Source organism: Gracilinanus agilis, chromosome 2 (genome assembly GCF_016433145.1).
Source record: "Gracilinanus agilis isolate LMUSP501 chromosome 2, AgileGrace, whole genome shotgun sequence".
Taxonomy (NCBI): Eukaryota; Metazoa; Chordata; class Mammalia; order Didelphimorphia; family Didelphidae; genus Gracilinanus; species Gracilinanus agilis.
Genome location: NC_058131.1, coordinates 601,441,767 through 601,467,234, shown reverse-complemented (window position 1 = coordinate 601,467,234; position 25,468 = coordinate 601,441,767). Strand labels below are relative to the sequence as shown.

At 41.6% G+C, this 25,468-nt stretch overlaps 2 protein-coding genes across 6 annotated transcripts; both read right to left on the bottom strand.

Annotated features, from left to right (window-relative positions):
* Positions 1-741: 741 nt before the first annotated feature.
* VPS33B (VPS33B late endosome and lysosome associated) lies at positions 742-20,623 on the bottom strand. Of its 5 annotated transcripts, none has more exons than XM_044665460.1 (23): positions 20,437-20,623; positions 18,945-19,025; positions 18,697-18,758; positions 16,928-16,977; positions 16,632-16,699; positions 14,900-14,945; positions 13,156-13,250; positions 12,761-12,865; positions 11,517-11,640; positions 11,209-11,286; positions 10,921-10,994; positions 10,554-10,640; positions 10,076-10,166; positions 9,774-9,848; positions 9,442-9,506; positions 9,256-9,310; positions 6,081-6,127; positions 5,074-5,206; positions 3,712-3,785; positions 2,231-2,332; positions 1,978-2,053; positions 1,763-1,879; positions 742-1,176 (listed from the first exon to the last, which is right to left on the bottom strand). In XM_044665460.1, the coding sequence occupies exons 1-23, from the start codon at positions 20,530-20,532 to the stop codon at positions 1,097-1,099; spliced, it is 1,881 nt and encodes a 626-aa protein (XP_044521395.1). In that variant the 5' UTR covers positions 20,533-20,623; the 3' UTR covers positions 742-1,096. The 5 variants fall into 5 exon arrangements, 4 of the variants coding, with proteins under 4 accessions (XP_044521395.1, XP_044521396.1, XP_044521397.1 ...); XM_044665461.1 differs by having other exon boundaries at positions 11,517-11,613; XM_044665462.1 differs by lacking the exon at positions 18,945-19,025 and having other exon boundaries at positions 11,517-11,613.
* A 1,421-nt stretch (positions 20,624-22,044) lies between these two features.
* HDDC3 (HD domain containing 3) lies at positions 22,045-24,672 on the bottom strand. Its single transcript, XM_044662497.1, has 4 exons — positions 23,418-24,672; positions 23,279-23,334; positions 22,906-23,146; positions 22,045-22,545 (listed from the first exon to the last, which is right to left on the bottom strand). Exons 1-4 carry the CDS (start codon positions 23,527-23,529, stop codon positions 22,415-22,417), a joined length of 540 nt encoding a protein of 179 aa, XP_044518432.1. The 5' UTR covers positions 23,530-24,672; the 3' UTR covers positions 22,045-22,414.
* Between the last annotated feature and the right edge of the window lie 796 nt (positions 24,673-25,468).

Genomic DNA, 25,468 nt, shown 5'->3' with positions numbered 1-25,468 from the left:
GGATTGAACATTGTGACATTGGTTTTAGGAGAGGAAGAAATTAAATTTAATCTCTCTTCTGGTTTACTTTTTAGACCATTTGAAAAGAAAATCTTTGAGAGTCAAGATCATGTTTTTCCTTTTATGTCTTTAGATCTTTTTTTCTCCATCTCAGCAAATAATAGATCCTTAAAATAATATTTTAATAATAATTAATTGACTATTCATTGGAAAGACAAATACTGAAGTTGAAGCTTAAATATTTTGGCCATATAATGAAAGATTAAAAGCAAAAGCAGGAGGGAATGACTGAGATGGATAATGTCATGGAAGTAATGAATAGATTTAGAGAAGCAATGATAGGCTGCTAGGGACAATGAAGAGCAGAAAGGCCTAGTGTGCTCTAGTCCACAGGGTCAGAAAAGTAGAGCAGGGCTGAACAGCTAACAATAAAGCCCACAGATGGCCACGGTCATGGCAACAGCCTCCTTCCTGTCTGGTTTCCCTGCCTCTTCTCTCACCAGTCTCAGCCATTCTACACAGCACTGCCAGTGATTCTCACTCAGTGAAGATCCAAACATGAAGCCTTTCTTGATTCCCCTAACTGCTGGTGGGGGGGAATCTATTATCTTGATGTTTATCCTGCATTTACTTACATATGTGCTCCCTGTCTTCCTCATTAAATTTTAGACTCCTTCAAAAAAAAAACAAAAAAAAACACAACCCTTTTGAGTTGAGATTGTTTCAATTTTTGGATTTGTATTCTCGGTGCCTAGGACAGGGCTTGGCACATGGGAGGCATTTAATAAATGCTTGCTAACTGATTGGAAAGTACATTTTATTTTCAAGAATAGTAATCTGCCAAAGAACAACTTTCCCCCAGGAGTACATGGGCATGTCTTATGGAGAGACAGAAACATCCTAGAACTCCAAGACTGCTGAGGGTAAGCCCTGGGATCCCAAGGAGCCCCCAGTGAGCCCAAGGAAGGGTATTCTTGTGGTCGAGCTCACTCATCTTCAACCTTTGGGGCTTTCAAGCTTCCCTCATCCTTTGGGGCACTTTTTGCTGGATGCTCCCATGGCAGCATCTCAAGAGTCAGCCTCCAGAGAAGAGGCTTCATGTCTTCACTTCACTCATGGCCTCCATGAGCCGTGCGCTATTTGTCACTGCTGTTGTCAAGAAAATGAATCTGTACCCTAAGGAGACAAAAGCAGAAGAGAGCACATCCATGAGCCCAGGTACTACTGCTGTTAGGCAAGCACAGATACCGTCCAACTCCACAAATGTCCATTGGACATGGGCCATTTTATTTTTTGTCATACAATGCCGACAAGCCCTCTGGTAGAGCTAATGAGGCACAGCAATCTGTCTTTAATTACCCCCCTGTCTTATTAAGAAAGGTCTCCCCAGGGTACCTGCCTAAAGACAATGATTTTGGGGCAGCTAGGTGATCCAGAGGATTGAGAGCCAGGCCTAGAGATGAGAGGTCCTGGATTCAAATTTGGACTCAGATACTTCCTAACTGTGTGACACTGGGCAAGTCACTTAACCTCCATTGCCTAGCCCTTACCACTCTTCTGCCTTGGAACTGAAGGTAAAGGTTTAAAAATAAAATAAAAATAAAGACAATGACCTTTCTTTTCCTCAGTTATTCTGTTTGCAATTCCCCACCCTCCAAATGATAATACTATACCCAGAGGTTAGTGGTAGGGATTTTTAAAAAATAGACTGACTTCTCTTAACTAACAATCAAGTTTGTTTTTATTTCAACAGGATTCTTACCTCTCTCTCTACCCAAAAACCGCAGAGCTGAGATCTCAGAGAAGGTACATCCACCCAGAAAAACCACAAGGACCAGACGTAGGGAATCACTTGGGGCATTTTCTTCAGGTATGATGTCTATAAGGAGACAAAGCAGCTCAATCTCAAATTTTGCATGATGTCCCAGAACCTTATATCTCTCTCATCTCCATTCTGCCCTTCTAAATTCTCCTTACCTGTGACTGCAAATTCATTACTGTTGAGTAACCGAACAACTTCCTCAAGGCCCAGCCAGCCCTTTCGCTCTAACACCTGGTGAGATTTGAGGTTGAGTTTCAGTTAGAAACATCAGGAAAGCTCACTCTCAAGACACTGTGTTTTTGCTGGTAGTCCAATGAGTATGGGGCTTGGAAGGAACCAACAGCAAGAGGGAAGAATAATGGCAGAAGGACAAAAATATGGAAGGGAGGAAAGGTGACATGACCTCACCTGTTCAATGATGCGGCAGCTGAGGGGAACATAGGCACCACTGAAGACATACGCCATGTCCCGTGGCACTTTCAGGTCATATTCACTGTCCCCACGTGGGATCTACACTGGGCATATAAGGGCACATCAAGCAAGTGGCAACTGAGTATGTGCCCTCCCCATGCCCGTTTGGGAGCCCCAGGAAGAGGTGTTTAATTTATTCTGAAATTCTGTAAGGGCTGTGTCACTAACCAAAGATAGAATCAGGCAATATTCTTAAGAAAAATTCATATTCCAAGGTTAGTCATCTAAAAATTAGCCTTGGGTAAGTCTCTATCTCAGGGCTACCTGAAAACTATTGTTGTAGGCCATTACTGGGAATCTAGTAGATTTTAAATTTAATATTTTCCCTCCTCACTAGTATAAATACATATTACAGTTACAGAGTCCAAAGAAGTAGTAGTTGTTACTTGTTTGAATAGATGCTTGCTTTGGAGATGACTGATCTAAAGCTGGAAAGGAATTCAAAAGCCATCAAGTCCAACCCTCTCATTTTACAGATGAGGAAACTAAGGCCCAGGGAAGGTAAGTAACTTGCTCACAATCACACAGACATACACGTCAGAGATGGGATATGAACCCAGATCTTTGACTCCAAAGTGAATTCTCTTCCTGTCATATCATTCTACCTCTATGCATCTAGAGTAGTTTCCTCTGTGCTTGCTGGAAAGGGTCCTGGGCAGCTACTGTACCAGTGCAAATAACCATTAGGAGATTCTTCAGTTCAGTTCAACCTCCCAGGGAGAATTTAGGAAGAGAGAAGAGCATGTATCTACATTACCCAGGAGGCTACAGAATACCAACTGGGTGCTACTACCCTTTAAAAAAATAGAAGCACTTCTCTAGCAGGGGAGACCAAATCAAGTGTATATCCTATGGCTCAGTGACTAAGCAAAAGACTGGAGGCTCTGTCATTATAAATCCTTTTTTTTCTGAGTTCCTTCCTTCTCTTGCTCCATAATCCTAAATGAATCATTTACACTTTTTGTGCTTCTTATTATTTTTGTCTTAAGTTAGGCTAAAATGAAGTGATCATATAGGGAGATATGGTAATGAAAATATAAATGCAAAATACACCAGAGGAGTGTTTCTTAATTGCCCTTTTGAGGCAATTTATTATCAGCCCACAAAGCTTTTTGCTACCAAAGAATCTTACACTTCATAAAACCTACAAACAAACAGACAAACCAAAACAACTCTTCCTTTCCTTTCCCCCTATTCTTGGTCTCCCTCCCTAAATCACAAAACTTGCTCCTCCACCTCCATTCCCTGCCCTGTACCTACCCCAGCTTTCTCTCTCTATGGGCTTTAAGCTCTAGAAGGGCACAGTGGTTTATAAAAGAGAATTTAGATATTTCATGAGGATATTTAGTGTGCTGGCAAACATTGCTTTATAGGCTTGTTCACCCTACCACCCAAGAATCTGGCCCCAAGTAACATACCAAGCCCAGTTTTTTGCTGATGCCACGAAAATTGCTTCTCTTAGCCAAAGAACTGAAAGCATCAGTGAGTTTTCCTGGAGAAGAAATATAAACTGGGTCCCATCCAGTGCTCCTTGGCTAGGAACACTGCCATGGATAATTCAAATCACAAGGACATTATATTAAACTCAGGAGTTGAAGCAACGGTCTGCCCAGAAAGCAGAACTGGCCATTTCTGAAGGACCCCTTACAGTTCACAAGGAAGAAATGACAAAAATAACAACAAAAAAAAAACCACCCCAAAAAACAAATCAGAATCTCAGAAATAAGAACGACATCAGGAGCCATCTAGCCTAACCTGTACCTGAATAAGTCAAATGCCCCCAACTACACATGGCAAGCAATCATCCAACCTCTGCTGGAAGGCTTCCAGTGAGGGGGAACCCACTCCCCCTAAAATGGCCCATTATATTTCTGGATACCTCTAATTTTCAGGATTTTTCTTACATCAAACCCAAATTTGCCTTTGTGACTTTACCCTCATGCTCCTAGTTTTGCCCTTTGGAACAATGAAGAACAAGTTTAATTTCTCTTCTCTAAGACAGTTTTTCACATTACTTGAAGACAGATATCAGAGTGCCCCTTAGTTCTCTATTCTCCAGGCTAAATAGCCAAAGTTCATTCAACCAATTCCCATAAGGCATGAACTTGACTTGAGGCCCTTTACCTATCCTAGCTGCTTTCCACTGGGCACTCTCCTGCTTCTCAAAGTCTACCTGAAATATAGCAGTTAAGAACTGAACGCAATATTCCAAATAGTTTGAGTAGGGCAGAGCACAATGGGACTACTACCTTCCTGGGAACCAGGCCTCCTTTCTACCCATTTCCAAGACTCTATAGTAGCTGCTTCTCACCAAGTTATCTTAAAAACAAAACAAACAAACAAACAAACAAACCTCTTATCTTCCTAGCATTGATATAAGCATCAGTTCCCGGCAGGAAAGTGGTAAGGGCTAGGCAGTTAGGGGTTAAGTGACTTGCCCAGGATCATACAGATAGAAGTATTTGAGGTCACATTTGAACCCAGGTCTACCTGACTCCAGGCCTGGCACTCTATCCACTGTGCTACCCAGCTTCCCCCTATCCCACTAAGTCATCTTAATGAGATAGGCATTATCACAAAGCCTGAGGTTGTACAAGAACTTTGGGATTGGTCAAGGGGATGGACACTGTATGAGTGGCTAGGGACCAAATGCTACCATTTTCTTCTTCCTCAGTTCATTCTCCTAACAATACTCGGATGGCCAGGTTGTTCTGGTAGGCTAAGAATGAAGAAGCCAAACAGTCTAGGATAGCTGTGATCACCACTGGTCCTGGGCTCACCTGCAGCTTTATCAGTCACCAATTTGCTCACTTTATTCTCGACTGCCGTAAGAGTATCTCCTGGAACCTGCTCGGTTAGAAGTCCCGTCCGACGAAGATTAGAGAAGGTCAGCAGGTGCTCAGGCCCATAGCTCTGGAAGAAATTCAAACCAACTTATAGGACAAAGACATAACTTCTTTGCACCTTGTTTTTTGTGTCTAGAGATACCTTAAGCACTGTAGAGCAAATATGACACAATACCTGTCCTCAAGGAGCTTTTACGATATGATTTGCACTCATGAAAACAAAAATTGATACAAGATAAGAAGAAATTGAATATAACTGAGAGCATGGCATAAATACTATGAATGGTGAAAAAGGAAGAAAAGTCAAGATTGGCCAGGAATTAGAATTACAAAGTTTCTGGGGAAAGTAGGACTTAAAGTAAACTCCTATTACCACCTTACTAAATTCAGGTGAGCCTGAGTCTCTCCAAGGGTAAAGCAATCTGTAATGGGTCAGACAGAATACATTCTCACAGTGTTAGGCACAGATCGGAAGTTAAATCCTATGAACAGAAATGCCTAATGAGGTGAGTCTTGAATCACTTAAAAGGCTATTGGTAGGGGGCAACTGGGTAGCTCAGTGGATTAAGAACCAGGCCTAGAGACAGGAGGTCCTGGGTTCAAATCTGGCCTCAGACACTTCCCAGCTGTGTGACCCTGGGCAAGTCACTTGACGCCCCATTGCCTAGCCCTTACCACTCTTCTGCCTTGGAACCAATACACAGTATTGACTCCAAGACGGAAGGTAAGGGTTTCCAAAAAAAAAAAAAAAAAAAAGGCTATTGGTATAGATCCATTTCAGATGACTCACTTCTGATATAAGGACAGTGAGAACTAGACCAGGGATATTATTAGAGAGTAAGGCTATAGAGGGGAACAAGAAAGGGTGCCTTCAACTAACTCTAACGTTCATACCAACACCTCCCAACTTGAGTCTCTCAAAGTTCTATTCTAGTCTTTACCTGAAGATACTGTGTTTTCAGAGAGCGGTAATCTTTGGGGACCAAACCTGTGGAAGAAGGAGATAATTTAAGTTACTTAAAATGGCCTCAGCTGAAGTGTCGTATAATACATAGCCTATTAACTGACCTTAAGCTAAGGAAAAATATTCACTATCTCATCATTAATGGTATATCACATTCCTAAATTATTAACTGATTTTCTAATCTAGGATTGCCTGACTTTTTTTTTTCTCCTGCAGGATGAAACCTGTCTTCTATAGGACCAAGATGAGAAGATTAAAATTCATCTTGTATAATTTTCTTATTGGTCTTATTTACAAGCAATTGATTTTCTTCTGTAATTGCTTAAGTCATTGCTCTTTGACTCTGAACTTAGTTAAGAATTTGGTGGTGTCTAACGGGCTAAATTTAGAAATCCAGTTCTCTTGCTAATCACCAATCTCTTCTAGCCTCAAAGAATTTTGATAATCTTGGGAAATGTGTGAGAAAAGGAGTTTTAGGCTTGACATCTTTATGCTACCAAGCTATCCTTTAAGGAGGTCCAGTTTGTCATCCAGAAGTTTAGGCCATTATCTTGCACTTTTGACTCCAACAATGAGTACTTCTTAATCTCATGAGAGAAAAAAGAGGGGGGTTTGTCATTGCTAGCCTCCATTTCCAAACTTCTAACCAATTTTGGTGTTTCCTACACCTTAGCTCTGTAACCAGTCATTCTGTACTCAAACCATGAAGTCATTTACCCTGTTCTGTTATTTGTTCTGTACTCCCCAAAAGCCTAAAAAGGGGAATTGTTGGTCTGCTTGGAGTTTTTGTAATGGATGGAGGGAAGCCACCAATCCATTTATTAACAGATAGCTTGTTCCTGCTAATAAATGTTATTTTGCCCAGAGACCTACCTCAATTTGTCCTTTTGTTAAGAATTTTATTAGAAAAAGAAAAGCAGTAAAGCATAAAGGAGCTAAGCAAGAAAGAATAGTAAAACCAATGGTACTAGATGGCAGAATGGAATCAGAAAGTCTTGTGCTTGGATCCTGCTTCAGAGACTCATGAGACAGACCCTGGACAAGTCATGTAAGCTCTCTGTACCACAATTTGCTCCATCTGAGGGAGCTTCTCTAGACAGCCACTAAGGTCTACTAGGTTTCTTCTAGCTTTAAACCAAAGATCCTATAATTACTAGGGCAGAAATGGGGGTGGGGGGTAGGGTAGGGAAGAGGACCAGGAGAAGGTAAATTGCAGAATTTCTTTCCCTGAAATCAATAAGAGCAAGATTAATGTCCAGCTGCTGATTTAGACAGACTCCCTCTTCAGACAAATGACCTCCTGAAAACCATTCCAACCTTATGATTAATGACAATATACACAAAAATGCCTTGAAAATACTTAAGTGTTCTATAGATGTAAGAGTCTAGGAAGATCATTTGATTATCATCTTTAGGAGCCTGGCCCATAGAAGGCACTGAGCAAATTATTTGTAAGGAGAGTGGTGGTGAGTTGTTTTCAGTTTCTATGGAGATAAGAGGAAATCAGATTCAAATGTAAGAAAAATGATTTAGAGTAACCATAATAAGGCACTTTGGCTGATAGAGATTAGAATAAATTACCACAAAATGCTGTGGAATCTCCCTTCATCAAAATCCTTATGACATGGATTAGTTAACTCACTTTTTTTTCTGGGACATATTTTTATATAAAACCTTGTTGGGAGATATCACCTCACACCTAGCAGATTGGCTAAAATGAAAGAAGGGGAGAGTAATAAATGCTGGAGGGGATGTGGCAAAATTGGGACATTGATGCATAGCTGGTGGAGTTGTGAACTGATCCAACCATTCTGGCTGGCAATTTGGAACTATGCTCAAAGGGCTATAAAAGAATGCCTGCCCTTTGATCCAGCCATACCATTGTTGGGTCTGTACCCCAAAGAGATCATAGATAAACAGACCTATACGAAAATATTTATAGCTGCGCTTTTTGTGGTGGCAAAAAACTGGAAAAGGAGGGTATGTCCTTCAATTGGGGAATGGCTGAACAAACTGTGGTATATGCTGGTGATGGAATACTATTGTGCTCAAAGGAATAATAAACTAGAGGAGTTCCATGTGAACTGGAGAGACCTCCAGGAACTGATGCAGAGCGAAAGGAGCAGAGCCAGAAGAACACTGTACACAGAGACTGATATACTATGGTAAAATAGAATGTAATGGACTTCTGTACCAGCAGCAATGCAATGACACAAGACAGCTCTGAGGGATTTATGGAAAAGATGCTACCCACATTCAGAGGAAGAACTGCAGGAGTGGAAACATATAAGAAAAACAATTGCTTGAACGCATGGGTTGAGGCAGACATGATTGGGGATGTAGACTCAAAACTACCACACCAATGCAACTATCAATAATTTGGAAATAGGTCTTGATCAAAGATACATGATAAAACCAGTGGAAATGTGCATCGGCTGGGGGGGGGAGGTCAGGGTGAAGGGGAAAGTAGGAGCATGAATCATGTAACCATGTTAAAAACAAGTATTAATAAATGTTTAAAAACAAAACAAAAAACAAAACCTTGTTGGGAGTGAGAGTATAGATGAGATGATTGCTAGAATTCTCATTTCAGCTCTGAAATTTTACTATTCTTATCTTTCATTGGTTGAACTATAGCACTCTCTGGGATAAGGGGACTGACTCAATGATCCTAAAGTTTCATTCACTGCCAGGATTTTGCATTACCCAGGAAAGTATAACTGCAATTATAGAACAATATTCTGTTTTTCTGTGCCTCCTCCATAATCTAGGTGTGAATAGGAAAGGAAGGGGGCCAGTCATGTATGGGGAGCAAAGGATAACAGATTCATAGACTGAATGCTCTACTGGTACCCATATGACCATAAAAAACCCTAGAGGAAGGCCTCTAACAGCAAACTGGATAGATCTCTTAGAGAATCTGTGGGAGGACAATGGTAAGAGTTATATAAGATGTGAATATGTGGATGGATGGTTTGAAATTTGCACCACTGCAGTGAGTACCACATCAGAGCCAGAGATATCATATCAATGAAGTAGTGATTCTACTGTTGGATTGATATTTTATATTTTATTTGCTTGGGTATTTATATCTATCTTTCAAAATGTCTTCCTCTTTTCCCAAACTATTATTTCTGATTACTGGTACTCACCATTCTCAGTGATGGACAGGAGACACAGGAGTCGGAGGCTTTCAATAGGTGATACCTATACAGAAAAAGAAGAAGTTGATGAGAACTTAAACCCCATAACTTAAATGCTTTTCTCCCTTAATTTCTGCTCTAAGCAGACTATACTTCTATAAGACAATCTCTTGCTGCCCTGCTTCCAGGACTCACCTGTCGGTCAATGTGTTCCTCAATATAGCTGGTGCTCTCACGAATGTTGAACCCTTCTAGCAGTGCTAAGAGGAATTGGAGAGTGTTACTTTGGGTTTATGGAAATTGTACCTATTATGCTTGTAGGGTTCTCTCTGTGACTGCCCAATGCTGAGAAGAACCAACTCAGACAAGAGAGTTCACAGGGCTTGTAGCAGGGACCAATCCCAGCATCAGCTAGAAAGAGGGATAACAAAAGAACCAGAGACTCCAGAGTGGGCAATAGGTTATGAGAAGGAGATGTTATGAGAGCAGAAGAGAAAAAAGGATACTGGTAAGTATATTAGTGTCACCATGTTCAGTCTTGATCAGCTCCTGGAAATCTTGCTTGGTTTTCTTCTTCATGATGGACTCGCAGGCCCCAATATCTATAGAAAGGACAAACTGGAAATTAGACTATCCTAAGATCAGAACAGCACCTTTTTTCTGCTCAGAAGGGCACAATGGAACACCCAAAACCACTTTTCTCTCTAGCTCAAATCCCCAAATCAACTCCTGTTTTCAAATGTTTCCCCTTTAAGGATTCTCTGTATTCATCTTCTTAGATAAACCAGGTAATTGGTTCCATGTAATCCTCCCTATACATGGGACCTACGTAAACTCAGCAGGCGGTGCTCTTGCTTCAGTCCCTTGAGCTCCTGAGAGACAAAGTTCTTCATCTGCTTGATGTCCATACCACGACGGCGCTGGGAAGAGACTCAAGTCAGTGACAATCTTCCCACTCTGTTGTAAAAAGGACAACTCCTACATTTTCTTACATTGCCTCTACTTTAGAATCATAGCATCACAGAATGTTAGAATTTGAAAGAACTTAGTTATTATTTAGTCTAGCCTCCTCATTAACAAATGAGGAATCTTAAGTATAGACAATGACCACTTAATGTCTGTCAGTAGCAACACTGAGCCTAGAACCCAGGTCTTCTGCCTTCTAGATCAATAATTTTCCATTACATTATAATGCTTGCAGTGCAGATGAGAGCCATGTAATAATATCAATAGGTGGAAAGTATGTAAAGTAGTTTTAAGAGGTAATTTTGAAGAGGGATTAGAGACCTAATGGGCTGGAGCCTCACATCATACTGTGCCTGTAGGTTCCGGGCCTTCTGGCTCAGGAAGCCAAAGACATTGGAGAAATGTTCATTACGAATCTCATTAAAGACCTGTGGAGAAGCCAGAACTATGTCAAGATGCAGAACCATCATCTGGTATTCCAATTAATCTACCCAATTTTATCAAGTCATAATGCCCCACTCCTAGATATAGCACAATGCTCGTTGTCTTCAGTGGAAACTTGGCATCTATCAGTCAAGAGATATTTGTGCTAGAGATTGTGTTATACCTAGAATTGTGGGAAGCATCTGTTTGATATGGTTATAGGCCACCATCCCAGAGCCCTTGAATTCAGACAGTGCCCCAATTCCCCAAGATCTATATTCTAACCTTGTCCTGAGCATTAAGCAGCACTTTGAGGCTCTTGTCAGAGGATGTCACATCTGGACCAAAATCAACACTCCCTATGGAAGTAAAAGGGAAGGTTACAAGCATCTCTGATGACTTCAACATCACCTTTTCTTTCTAATTTCTGCTTACTTAGATGTTACTTAGTACTGTTCTGAAAACTAGCAGTTCCCTCAAATTCCTGAGGTATCCCAGAAACCCACCACTGTAAAAGTTCCTGGTAGACTGCCTTCTCCATCCTCATCAGGAAGCAAAAGAAGCAACACTCACCACACTTGATTCGAAAGGTGTCATCCACCAGCCCCTCATACACCACTTGGGAGCAGAGTGCAGTCACAAAGTCCACATCTGAAAACAAAAGCCATGGAGGTGAAAGATTTCTCAGAACTTCATCTTCCACTCTGCCTTCCTCCCAAAGTCACTGTTTCAACACAAAGTCAATGCCAAGTTTCTCAAGTTTATCCCTACCCACCTCTCGATATTCACAGAGCTAACTCTGACTTTGCTATCCTTTTCCTATTTTTGACACGTTCCCTCACCTTCCAGGGTTCAAAAGAGAAGGTAAACTGAGTACCTACCTCTATCCAGAAGGAAAATATGCCCAATTTCTGGTTTCCGGCCTTTGATCTCACCTTCCTCTTCTTCCTCCAACTCCCTCCACATCTCGTACACCATCTGTTCAAAACCCAAGATATCCCCAAACTTCTGTTGACGTTACCAATCTCTACTACAGGCCAATACAACGCAGTGACCGGCATAAGGGTCCAAAGGGCTTTTGACCAGAACCTTGTGGGAATCTTGAATTCCTTGGGCCAAGAGCTCATACCATTAACCCATTCCATTTCCTTTTAATTCTGAATAATATAAAATTCTATGTATTATAGGCAGAGAACAAGGGCATAATGTGAAGATAGGATTGACTCTCCCCTTGCCTATTTTTAGCTAAATAAATCAAGAACTTAAAGTGCCCCTACTTGACACTAAGTAAGAGAGTTCTGCAAGTCACTTGCTACAACTCTAGAGGCCACTACCCTGCCCCTGGGCAATGCTAGGCAAATTGAAAGACTGTGATTGGTTCCCATAAAGTGGGGAAGGGGCAGGAAGTGACATGGAAAAAGAACTATAAAAAGTCTTAAACTTCCTGTCCAAGGGACTTCTCCTTTAACTTCTGTTCCTTTGGATTTCGTCTTTGGAAACGCTGCATTGGTTAGCCGGACTGGAGGAGAAGACTCTCCTGGAAGAGAATTCTGCTAGGCTGGAGCTTTCTGCAATAGAGGCCTCCTGGGGTGATTGGGGCTGAAGGAAGAGGCCTGCATTGGTGGAACCCTTGCTGAAGACACCATTGGGATTCCTGGTTTAAGGGATTACCATGACTCCACATGGAGATTGGGACTTGAGGGAGTCCTTGACGGGTGGCAAGCTGGACTTCTTTGGACAGAAATTATACAATATCTGACTAGACAATACTTTCTACTTTCTTCCTACATTTCTCTCTTTTACTATATCTCTATTAAACTAAATTGTTAAGAGCAGCTAACAGTCTTGTGACTTAAGAGTTAATTTTTTAAATCGGCACCCACAATATTACTTTAGAATTCTCATATTTAGCATAAAAGCTAATTTTAAATTCTTACAATAACAAAGATAAACCATAGATAGAAATCCAACCCACAAGTCCCAAGCTGCCAACCTCTAGCTTGAAATATAAATTTTCATTCTGAGATAGTCCTCACATAGCAGATGCCCTCAATGATCCTCAGTGCACACAGAACCAAGGAGGATGAATAAAAGAATGAGGAAAAACTACTTTGAAGGCTCTTACCTTGGCGCATCGGCCAATTCCATAACAGTTTGCAAAGGGTCCATAGAGATTGCTGAGAAGGTGCAGGGCTTGGGCCACAGTATTAATCCAACGCTGGTTTCCCTCCTGCAAAGGACACACAAGTGACAAGGGTAAATAGGGTGATGAGTTCCTGAGCTCAGAATCTGGTTCTGTAAGTCTGAGAGGCTGTTAGTTGTTCCTATGCAATAAAACAAGGCCTGGAAAAATCTTGAAAAAGACCTAACTGACTGGTTCCTAGGTAAGATCCTTTAAATACTCAATCCATGGTGATGCTCTTCAGTCACAGATTATAGGAAAAATTTAAATAAAAACAACATGTCTTGGGTTTAACTGCCCTGGGCCTCAAACCCCAGACCCCAGGCCTCTGTATTCACCAGAAAGTAGTCTCTGAAGAATTCAGGCAGTTCCATGCTCAGGAGATCCACATCAAGAGGCAGTAAGGAAAAGGCCCACTCATCACAGCTTACATCTATAGGTAAGGATAACAAAAGTCAGTTACAAGAAGTGACAATACTGACTGTTGTCTCCCAGTCATCCATAATAGCTCATCACTCATAGGGTGCTTAAAGTTTGCAGTGCTTTTCTCAGAATAACACTGAGAAGCAGGCAGATGAAAGAATAGAAACACAGAGAGATGGCTGTCCCAGAGTCATATAGCAAGTCAATGTCAGACCTGGAAATTGAACCTGTCTCCTTACTCTGAATTCAATGCTCTCTCTGCTATATCATGCTGTCTTTCTAAATGCAATCAAAATCCACGTTAAGACCAGCCCAAAATGTGAAGACTCTTTTCCTATCACTAACAGGATTTAGAGCTAGAAAGGCCTGGAAACCATCTTGGCTTGCAGTTCTCAATCTTTTCAGTTTGAGGATCCCTTTACACTTTAAAAAATGATTAAGGAGGGTTCAGTGACCTAGAGAAGAGTTCAAATCTAGATAAAAACATGTCCTAGCTGTGTGACCCTGGACAAGTCACTTAACTCCCATCACCTACTCCTTACTGTTCTTTTGCCTTAGTTGACTGTAAGACACAAGGTAAGGGTTTTAGGGAAAAAAATGATTAAGGGCTTCAAAGAGGTTTTGTTTATGACAAATCCCCTTTTTCCCCCTTTCAGGGATATATTTATTAATATTTACCTTATTAAAAATTAAAACTGATAACTAAAAACATGAATTCATTTAAAAAGATCTAGTAATAAACCCATTATATTAAAATAAATAACTTTTTAAACAAAAATAACAATATTTTCTAAAACAAAAAATGAGTGAGAAGCATGGCACTGTTTTACACATTCTTGCAACTCTCTTTTAATATTTGGTATAATAGAAGACAGCTAGATTCTCATATCTGCTTCTGCATTCAGTCTGTTGTGATGTGTTATTTTGGTTGAAGTACAGTAAGAAAATTTGGAGATATGTAGTTGAAAAAAAGGGAGTTTCATTTTAAAAGGTAAACACTTTTAGTATTATGATGAAAACAATTTTGACCTTGGTGACCCACAGAAAGAGTCTTAGGAACTCCCAGAATTCATAGACCACACTTTGAGAACCGCTCATCTAGTCCAAACTCCTTATTTTATAGATGAAGGAAGCAAAATCTATAGAAATTAATTTTCTTAGGGGGCTGATGGGTAGCTTAGTGGATTGAGAGTCAGGCCTAGAGAAGGGAGGTCCTTGGTTCAAATCTGGCTTCAGACACTTCCCAGCTGTGTCACCCTGGGCAAGTCACTTCATCCCCATTGCCTAGCCTTTACCACTCTTCTGCCTTTGAACCAATACACAGCATTGATTCCAAGATGGAAGGTAAGGGTTTTTTAAAAAAAAAAAAAGAAAGAAAGAAAAAAGAAATTAATCTTCTTGTCCAAGCGCCCAAGATAATAAGTAGATGAGCCAGGATACATTTCCTGAATGAAAATCCAGTGCTCTTCACACTACCCCATGCTGCCTCTCTACTACACAAAACTATCTCTTTAGAACCTATTCCACTTCTCCATGATTCTACTAATTATTCATGAGTCTACTGGCAACAGAACAAAGTATTCATGACAAAAAGGCTTGTCCAATAGTTTTTCCTCCTCATTCCCTGTTCTTTCCCCAGCCACTTCCATAATCTCTCACCTCCATATATTCCCTCTTCCTCAAGTACCATCTCACATGCATAGAACTGAAAAAGAAAGAAAAACTGGGTTAATTTTCCTACATTGTATTTTACTTTCCTTTTTCACCATAAACTTTGAGGCAGCATGGTTTGGTGGAATGAACATTGGATTTGGAGTTAGGAAAGATCTAGTTGAAATCTTACTTCTGACACTGATTAGCTGGATCGACCCTCAGGGTTTTCATCTGTAAAATGGGGATAACAGGGATATCTGTAATATTTACTTCCCAGTAATGCTGTATGCAAAGGGTGTTGTGAAGTTTAAAACAGCACATAAACATTGTCAAATATCACAATGAGTTCCAATAAAGCATATTATCATGTATTATCCCATGAACTCTGAATAAAAGCACAAGTAAGCATATTAGAACTAGAAGAGGTTTTAGAAGTCATCTATTCTAACTTCTTCATTTAAGGATTAAGGAAATGGAGACCTGGTAAGAGGAATTTGAGGAAGGTCATAAAGCTACTTAGTTGCTAATTGAAAGCTAAAACCCAGATTTCCCAACTTGTAGAGCAATCTCTACTATAGAATGATTTCTCCTTGTCCACTGAAATCATACCAATTGTATACATATATATGTGTTATGTCATTAGAACAATTCCTCAGGATTTACTGTTTCTTCTGGTTGGACTAGCACTATCTTTCATTTTATCTTAATCTCATTTTGTCTCCTTATAATAAAAGGAATAGAAGGAATAGAAAAGTAATAGTGATTTACAGTTACAAAGCACCTTACATATATATACAACAATTCTGAGATTAGTAAGGCAGTTATTATTATCCCATTTTATAGATGAAGACCTGATGTCAGAGAGATCATGCAACCAAGCGAGAAATAGTTTGGAGCTTAAAGAGCTGGGATTCAAATGAAGGTTTTCTGATTTCAAGTCTAGTCATCTTTCTAATGCATCGCATTGCCCTGCTAGTGACCACTTTATGTTACTACAGATGTAGTACAGGGTTCATTTTTTTCCTTTAATTTCCTTAACATACCAAGATGAACTTAGACTTACTACTGTTTTCCTCTATAACGTGTTACAGTAACCCAATAAGCAATCTCATAAATGTAGATGAGTCATAATTAGAGACCCCAGAGAACTATGGTCCAGGGTCTTTTTCTTTTTAACTTCTCTCCCTCTTCTGAATACATAAGCACACTGGTTGGCATTGCTTTGAAAACCTTCAATTTACAACAGAAAGACCTTATGTATTCGATCCCTAAAATGAAGTTAATGGTAGATCTCTATAGTGGGTGTGGAACAACAGAAATCATCACAGTCACTCATGATAAGACACTGTGAATTTGAGGGGTCCAGCTGAGTCATTACTGTGAATGAGGAAGCTTTTCAGAATAGTGTTGGAAGAAGCTGTGGGCACAGAAGAAGGGTGTCTTCTTAACAGCTACATATCTCAGTTTTCTCATTTGAAGACAAAGACAGACGGACTGAGTGGTCTCTAAGGTCATGCTAACATTCTGTGAATCTACAATGAAAGGGGTTTTCCATCATCGGCCCTATAAGACCCCTCCAAAAATGTGATAGTAGTATTGAGTTAATACTCCAGGATTATCTAAAGTTAGCTATACTTCTTAAATGAGAAGGGAGTTTACTTCTGTAGGGAGATAAGCAAAGATATACCCTTTCTAGTCCTCATTCCATCCTAGGTCTCTATACTAAATCTGTACTCACCTTCTGTGGGCTAAAGATCACTTTGTACCTTCGTGTTCGACCAGCCATTTTGTCAGAATTGACTAGGTCTGTAGAGAGAAGGAAGTCATAGTCTTTATCAGTAGTCTATTTAGAATATCTTCTATAGGAAAAATGATGATGGCAGATAGAAAAGACCTAGCAGAGGTAGGAAAATCAACTATCTTCTAGATGTTGCCAACTCACATCTCTTTCCAACAAATGTTTCTTAGCACCAAGATCAACAAATCTTGCTCACCCTTAGGTACGCTATAATCTTAGCACCACTATAAACTCACTTGCAATGTATCGCATGTTCCTGATTCGGGGTCGGACAAGGAAGCATAACCTGAGAAGAAACAAAGATATGAGAGAAAGAAGGAATATCTGTGATAAAACTAGGAAATTTGTAGTTAAATTAAGAAAGGAATGGAACTGCCTTTATTCTTAGGCCATCTGTTCCACCCTAAGAGGATCTATTGTCTTGACGTAAGCACTTTTCCAGCTGCCCTGGTACATCATAATCCATTCTCTAGCAGAAACCACTACTTCATTAAAGATATTTACTAGTCACTTAGTATGTGCCTTATACCATGCTAGGTATTCTGGATGATACAAAGAAGTTCCTGACCTTAGGAATCTAAAGTCTGCTGAGGAAGACAAAATATAAAGTTTAATGACAATGCAAGATGATAATGTAAGAGATATCATGAGGCAGTTTATAATTGAAAGCCAAATGACAGACATAAGGGCTGTTGTTTTCATATAGAGAAAAGACTACTAGGAACTTAAGCTAGGCCTCAAATATTGGGTAATGTCTGGAGATGCAGAGAGGAATAAAAATGGCATTTTATGTAATGGAAATGGGTATAAGCAAAGGCTGGGCAGCTAGGTGGCACAGTAGATACAACACTGGGCTTAGACTCATCTTCCTGAATTCAAATCTGGCCTCAGACACTATATGACCCTGGGCAAGTCACTTAACCTTGTTTGCCTGAGTTCCTCATCTGTAAAATAAACTGGAGAAGGAAATGGCAAACCAAAATGGGGTCAGGAAGAGTTGGACATGGCTGAAACAACTGAACAACAAATAAGCAAAGGCTAAGGCAAGAATATAAAAGGTATTTTTGGTGAATAGTGAAAAATTTGCTTGGAATGGAAAGCTTAGAGTGGAACAGTAGAAGATAGGATTGGAAAGGTAGATGAAGGCCAGATAAAGCAGAACCTAGAGTGCTAGATTAAGATTCTGAATTTTAAATGGTAAGTAGCTGGGAGCTATTAAACAGATATGAGCAGAAAAATTACATGAGGAAAGTTGTGTTTTAGAAAATATAGAGAGCCAGGCCTACGGATAGGAGGTCCTGAGTTCAAATCTGACTTCAGATACTTCCTAGTTGTGATCCTAGGCAAGTCCCTTCACCCCTTTTGCCAGCCAATATCACCTTTCTGCATTGGAACCAATAAAAAAAAGGAAGAAAGGAAGGAAGAAAGAAAGAAAATATAGCTATTTAGAGTAATAACTAAAAGTCAGTTAGAAGGCTATATTAATAATGTATGTGTGAGAGGATGAAAGTTAACCAGATAGAAGAACCAGTGTCAAAGAAGTAATGGTTACAGAGTTATAGACAAGATATTACTCTTGGTTCTGGTGCTGATTTCTAAAAGAAGGGGACTTTTCCAGGGATTATCTTGAGTTAAAGGGGTCAACTAAAATTGAGACTCACTGGAAAGTGTAAGGATTAAAAATGATAAAGGCTGATATTATGAAGGAAATTAATATTTTAATTAAAGCCATGCTGATAGAATTAGACCACGCGCCTGTAAAAAGTCGAATTGCCACCAGTCCCCATCTTGTCCTCGCAGCCAGAGATTGTCTCAAGCCTGACCTCCGAATTTAAGCTGCGCTATATGTTGTTTCCCATTGTCTGATGTAATCACTTCAGAAACCAGAAACCCATTGGATCATGGAAAATGTAGTTTCAAAGTCCTCCACATGTCCACAGGAAGTTTGTGAAATACTGTTAAATGGGACCCCTAGGGTTCCAAACAACACAAAAGTGAAACTTACTGTTCACTGGTACTAAAGACAGGTTTGTTTTCCACCTTGTACAATTTGTCCACTTCATGTTGCTAAAGAAAGGATCAAATGAGAACATATGTGAAAATACTCTGAAAAGTACATAATGTCATAAAAACATAAGGCCCTATTGTAAAAGACTTGGGTATCGGTATCAAAAAGTTTTGCATTTACCCCTCTATACACTGTACTAAACATTCATTAGTTAATGTGAGTGAACCTAGGTGAGAAAATTATACCTTGAGAATAGAGACATTGGCGATTCGATCCAATGGGCTCATCAGATCAGCCTCAATAAATAAGTCTTTCTTCCCAGGAAGCTGAAGAAGATACAAAAAGTATGAGTCTCTCAAGTTATCAGTGAGCTTCTTTTTAAAACTGACAAATATTTAACAAGCATCTACTTAAAACAAGGCACTGTGCTAGACCCTAGAAATATAAAGACAAAAACAAAAAGTTGCAGTTGTCAAGAAGTTTACATTGTATTTTAAGATGGAATATGTAATAGGGGCAGCTGGGTAGCTCAGTGGATTGAGAGCCAGGCCTAGAGACGGGAGGTCCTAGGTTCAAATCCAGCCTCAGATACTTCCCAGCTGTGTGACTCTGGGCAAGTCACTTGACCCCCATTGCCCACCCTTACCGCTCTTCCACCTAGGAGCCAATATACAGAAGTTAAGGGTTAAAAAAAAAAAAAGATGGAATATGTAAAAAAAAAGAAGTAAATGATAATTTAAGGAATAGGGCAAAACTAGGGGAGTTAGAAAAGACTTCCTTAAGGACATGGCACTTGAGTTGTGGAAGTTAAAGATGATAAGAAGAAGTTGTAAAGGAGTCCATTATAAGCATAAAGGCAAGTGACAGAATGCGAAGTTTGGGAGTGGCTAGTAGGCCAATTTAGGTAGAATGTGGAATTCCTAAAAGGGAATTAGGTGGCTCAGTGGGTTGAGCACTAGGCCTAGAGACAGGAGGTCCTAGGTTCAGATGTGACCTTGGACACTTCCTAGTTGTGTGTGACCCTGGGCATGTCACTTAGCCCCCACTGCCTAGCCCTTACTGCTCTTCTGCCAAAAGAGAAGGCAAGGGTTTAAAAAAATTAAGGAGGTAAATATAGAAGGGTAAGTGGAAGTCATATTTTGTGAAGGGCTTTAAATGACATCCCGAGGAGTGTTAAAGGGGCAAAAGGGAGTCACTGAAGCTTTGTGAGCTAGGCAAAACCCTCCTTTTCAGTTATATCCTTCTTTCCTAAAACGTGAATCCTCACATTTCCTTTGGACTGGGATAACCTAACATCAACTATCAAAACGTCCAAGTTAAAGAAACTTTGTCTGAAACAATCTTACCATCTTTTGAACACCAGAAACACTTGTTGTAACCAAAGGGCACTATTAAATATTCCTATATTATAGTTCTTTAGTTTATATGTTTTATTTCCACAACAACTCTTCCTCATGCACTTAAGAAGCAAGCAGGTGTTGTTTTTGTATTGCCCATCATTCCCTGAACTGTACATGCTTCATATTTTTTGAGTGAACGACTTACGACTTTTGGTAAGGAAAAAGGAAGGATTTTTGTAAACAACTCTTCAGAGCCCCCTGTGGTTTCCACTCCCTGATTTAAGCATATTGCCCCTCTGCCCTGAGAGGTGGCTTTGCGTTGGCCAACTTGCTTAGCCACCTGGCCCGTTTCTAGAAGGTGCAGAAGCATCAGGGAGGGAGCCAGTTGCACACAGACCTGCTCCAGCAGGTAGATGAGCTGGTCTCGGGCCAGTCTCTTGAGCATGGAGAAGTCAGGTAGCTCGGGGGCATCAGGTCGATGCGGAAAAGCCATGGTGGGGGCGCTGTAGAGATCAAAGTGGAGGTTCAGGCCAGTGCAGGGACCGCAAGGAAGGCGAGCCAGGGCGCAGCCTCAGTCCCTTGGGCAGATTCCCCCAAAAGCCCATCCCCCCGGGTTCCGCCCCAAGCCCTCCCCCTCGCCACGCCCATCCCCGAAGGGGCCCCTTTCCGTATAAGCCCTCGGTCTATACAAACACAGCCTCGGAGGTCTCCGCCCATTCATGGTGGGGGGTAGGGAGAGTTCGTTACCTGCTCCTGGACAAAACACCGGCTTCGCTTAGAATCGCTCTGGTGGAATGCGATCAATAGACCTATTTCCGGTACATACCGGAAGTTCCCGTCACCTAGCAACCCCACAGAGTACGGAAGGGCAAGGACAACAGGGAAGAGGCCAGAGAAGAGAGGGTGGTGATGTCAGAGGGGAGCAGAACCTGCGGGGCTCGAGCTCTGAAGACCATTTGACTTCTTCAAACGCCCTAGGCCGGGGAGTGGGAAGCAGAGGCATTGTAGCTGCTAGGGAGCCCCAGCTCGGTGTAGAAGCTGCCGCTCCCCCTTCCCCCGCCCCTGCTGGGGGTTTCTGGCCACCCCAGAGGTGCGGTGAGTCTACACGTCGCCACATTCTGCGACGTCCCTTCGACACCGAGCAAGGCGCCGTCCCCTTGCCTTAGGAGGACTCCAGGCCCAGAGACTTTGGAGGATCCCTAAGGGGTCCTCTTGCCCCTCCCCCGCACCCTGCTTCCAGGGGGCAGCCTGGGCCTCAACCTTTTCTTTTGATACTCCAGAATCCCAGGATTCCGAAAGCTGAGTGCTGAGAAACAGAGTGCTTGGGAGAAGGGCATTTAGCTTAACCATGACCCACCTCTCTCACCTTGTCTTAGTGTTTCTGACATGCAACAATTCCTAGTGCTCAGATTTTTTTTTTTCCTATGGCAATCACTAGAATCATTAACTTTTTTGGAGGACAGACTTTTATTCATCTAGGTATCTCTTCCCAGCATGGCTGGGTGCTACCTGTTGGTTGATTCAATTTGCAAAAATTTGGGGCTTCCCTCTCTCACAGGGAGGAAGGCTAGGAATGGCTCTGAGGTAAACAGTCTGCAGTTTGATGGCAAGTCCATAAATATCCGTGGTTGCTGAGTCAAAATTTTATACAGGGCAAAGTGAAAATGATTCCAGAAGGTCTTGATTAGACCAGATGAAAAGTTAATTTAACTGCCTTTAAATGCTAACTATCCTTTTCTGACTAATCCAACTTAAAAAATTGGCAACAGAAAAAAAAAGGCTGGAAATGGGCTAAGATTTAATTTTGTCCAATTCTTTCATTTTATAGATGAAAAATTAAGACAGAGACATTAAATGGTTGTCTAAACTCCCACAAGTACTGGCAACTAAGGTTCAAAATGAAGCCCTCTGCCTATAAACCCAGGGCTCCTTCCTCTATAATCTATATCATATTCCCTTTCAATGAACAGGAAGTACATCTGTATGGAAAGATTATAAGTATTTCTGCAGGCCTTTTTAATTTTTATTGAATTTGTAAATCAAAAAAAAGTTTTTATGTCACCACTATTATCAGTGAACCCAATTTAGAAAGAAGCAAAGGGAACCTGAGTGCAATCTCCAAGATCACTGTACATTATAAAGGATAAAAGGCATTCTGATTTCCACAAATCAGTATTTAACTCGAGGAGCATGAAGAATGCAAGAATCTCCCCGTTTGTAAATTTTTTTATCAAAGGAACCAATATGCTTTGAGATGGGTTTCAAAATTATAAAAACAAACCCAAAACACAAATTTCAGAATTGATTGGTGAATCCTCTTCTTGACCTAAATTAGGCCAAACTCTTGACAGCATTTCTGGTTTCCCCCCTGCTGCTCACAGTGACAGGCCTCGTTCTTGGAAGAGTTGCTGCAGTGCCTCTTCCATTTGGGGACTTGTGCCCTGAAGGCCCTTTACCACTTGTGCTGCCCACTCAAAGTACTCCTGAACCCTCTGCTCAGACCATCCTGCAGAGTGATAGAAAGAGTTGTTTTCATGACCATAAGTAATTAGTTAAATGTGGTTTTGCACCAGGCCATTCATATCCATGGAAGGACTGGTGTAGGCCATGGCATAAAGTAATAAGGGCACAGATATATATGGTCATCCCAAAATGCTACAATTCTTGTTAAAAAGAACCTCTCTCCTTGGATGACTTTTTTCAATAAGAGGTCAAGGAGACACAAAGTATGTTGTGTCAAGTTAGAACCCTACTTGAAATGCCAATTAAATTAATAAAATCTTTTCCTTGGTCAAGTGACTGGCCTGTGCCCACAGAAGGGGTTTTCTGTCCCTCTCTGACCCATATGTCTCCTGAATATATTTACCGACTGGGGTGCACCGCTTCAAGTCTCGAAGATTGTACAGTTTATCTGCAAGTTTCACCAGCTTGGCCTGCCGGCTGCTGTGTGCAGCGTTCTTCACCTGCAGCTGCTTTCGCTCTAGCTTGGATAGTGCTTTGTTATCTGTCACTTCTTCCACGATGTTTCTCACCTCTGCCCCAAAATATTTCTCCACCTCCTCTAAAGTAGTATCCGTGTCTTCCACAGTATCGTGCAGCAAGGCGGCCTGGAGATACAAGAACAAACGTGGCTGTGCCGAGGGGCAACCCCCGCTTCTGCTGGGCAGGCACTCTGGGGAGCTAGGGACCGCGGCGAGGGGAGCAATGCCTCCCCTCCCCCTTCCCCGGGCCCCCGTTACCTGCAGTACTGGGAGGTCCGTAACTTCTGCTTCTTGGGTTAAGATGCGAGCCACACCTGCAGGGCAAAGCAGAGCAGACAGAGGTCAGGCCGAAGCTGAGCTGGCCGAAGCGGCGGCGCCGCCCCGATCCGGGACCCACCGATTGGGTGATTGATGTACGGTGTCTTCTCCGGGTCCTTCCGCCGCTGCTTGCTGTGCTTCCTGGCGGCGAAGTCGACCGCCTCTAGCAGCAGGGCCACATCGGAGCTCATCGCGGAGACCTCCGGCTAGGTGCGGTCCCCGCTGGAGGCGGTCCTCGCCGAGCACAGCGCCCCCCCACGCCCCGGAGGCCGGCCCCGAACTGGGCTGTTGCGGGGTCAGGGCACCCTCCCTGCCGCGCGTGACTCCCATCAGCACCCCATGGTGTCCCAGAGAAGCAAAGCCCAGCCTGTCCCAAGAGAAATGTGACGTGCACACGGAAAGACCGAAGTCATCTAGGATATACAGGGGTGCGAGTGCCGAAGCCGAGGTGGGGCCGAGGGGGCAGTCCCGTAGGGATTATGGGAACCGGAAAAAAGCGTCTAGCGAGGGCGGGAGATTTGTGTGGACCTGAAAGAGACCGCACTCTTGGATACTCTCCACACTGGCTTTTTTTCCCCGGTGGTGGCGGTGGAGGAAGAGAACCCTCTTAATGAAAGTGCTGCCATATTGGAGTTTTCTTAGGAAACCCACTTTAAAATGATAGCTGTCTCCACTGCTTCCCTCGGTTCTAGAACACAGCTTTCTCCCAGCTCTTTTTTTCCCCACCATTCCTCCGTCTTCTCCGAGGGGTCATTCCCCACCTCCTGCTGTCGTAGAATGGTCATTTTTCCAGGGCCAGATCTAGCCTCGTACAAGCAAGCAGTCGTCGTCCCCCTCCCCTCCCCAACCCGGAATGTACTTCTTCATTTCTATCTTCTAGAATCTCTAACTTCCTTCAAGGCTCAGTTCAGGTGCCACCACTGATGAAGAATGTTTTGTTATCTCCCTAGGGGTCACTCTTCTCTAACTTTTATGTATTTATCTGCTTAATGAGGAAACTGGCCAATAACTCTTCATAGCATTCTCCAATTCATCTCTTTACATTTTATAGCTCCCCAAAATATAAGCTTCTTGAGGCCAGGGACTATTTTTCCATTTGTCTTAGCATCCCTTCTTCTTACACATAATATGTACCTAGTAACGTGGGTTTGGATTAATCTACTCCCATAAATTTAAGTGTCATCACAATACAAATCTCTACACGCAACTGTAATCTCTTGTACTCCTCCTATGCATCATCTGTTGGTGGAACAATTCCTCCTAGAATATTTTAGAGTAACAGAAATGTACAATGATCAACTGTGAAAGACTAAACTCTTATTTTCCAAGATAAACCCCAGGACTCATGATGAAAAATGCTATCCACAGTCAAAGAAGGAACTGTTGGAGTCTGATTGAAGATCAAAGCATGCCATTTTTCACTTTGTTTCCTAAATGAGTTTTTTTTTTAATTGTATGTGTGATATGTGTCTTCTTTCCCGGCATGAGGGATTTGGAAATATTTCATGACAGGACTGGTATAACATTATCAGACTAGTTACCTCTTGAAAAGGGGGAAGAAGTAAGGAGAGGAACTGAATGGCAAAATGTCTGATAACAATTGCCAAAAAATTATTTCTACCATCTTTCTACTAATGATTCAGGTTGATAACCTCTGAGTCATTGTTTCTTCTCTCTTACTAGTATCCTCCATAAAACAAGTGGTCAAATCTTGTCATTTCTACCTCTTTATCAGCACTCATCTATCCCTTTAGGTCCACTCATGTGCCACTCTAATTCAGACACTCATAACTTCTCTCTTGAATTGGCATCAATGTAATCGATCTTCTAGTTTCCAGTTTTTCTACTCTCGTAGTAACCAAAATTGCCTGAGGAAGAAGGTGCCATGACACTCTCATGCTCAAAAATTTTCACTGGTTTCCCACTGCCTCTAATACAAAATAAAATCTCATCTAAGTACTTGAGGTCTTTCACACTCTGACTCCTACCTACCTTACCCGCCTTATTTCATAGGAACACTCTTGATTATGGTGATGGTTCAGGCCTGTCTGACTCTTCTCAAGCCCATTAAAGTTTTTCTCGGTAAAGAGTGGATTGGTTTGCCATTTTCTTCTCCAGCTCATTTGATAG

Bases quoted from the DNA above. Each gene is read 5' to 3' on its own strand.
- VPS33B (XM_044665460.1), bottom strand. From the start codon at position 20,532: ATGGCTTTTCCGCATCGACCTGATGCCCCCGAGCTACCTGACTTCTCC. The intron at 11,641-12,760 runs GTAAGAGCCTTC...CGTCAACAGAAG, and splicing joins GAATTGGCCGATGCGCCAAG to TTTGGGGATATCTTGGGTTT. The intron at 10,995-11,208 runs GTGAGTGTTGCT...TTACTTCCATAG, and splicing joins CACCTTTCGAATCAAGTGTG to GGAGTGTTGATTTTGGTCCA.
- HDDC3 (XM_044662497.1), bottom strand. From the start codon at position 23,529: ATGAGCTCCGATGTGGCCCTGCTGCTAGAGGCGGTCGACTTCGCCGCC. The intron at 23,147-23,278 runs GTAACGGGGGCC...TTGTATCTCCAG, and splicing joins CGGACCTCCCAGTACTGCAG to GCCGCCTTGCTGCACGATAC. The intron at 22,546-22,905 runs GTAAATATATTC...ATCACTCTGCAG, and splicing joins GAAGCGGTGCACCCCAGTCG to GATGGTCTGAGCAGAGGGTT.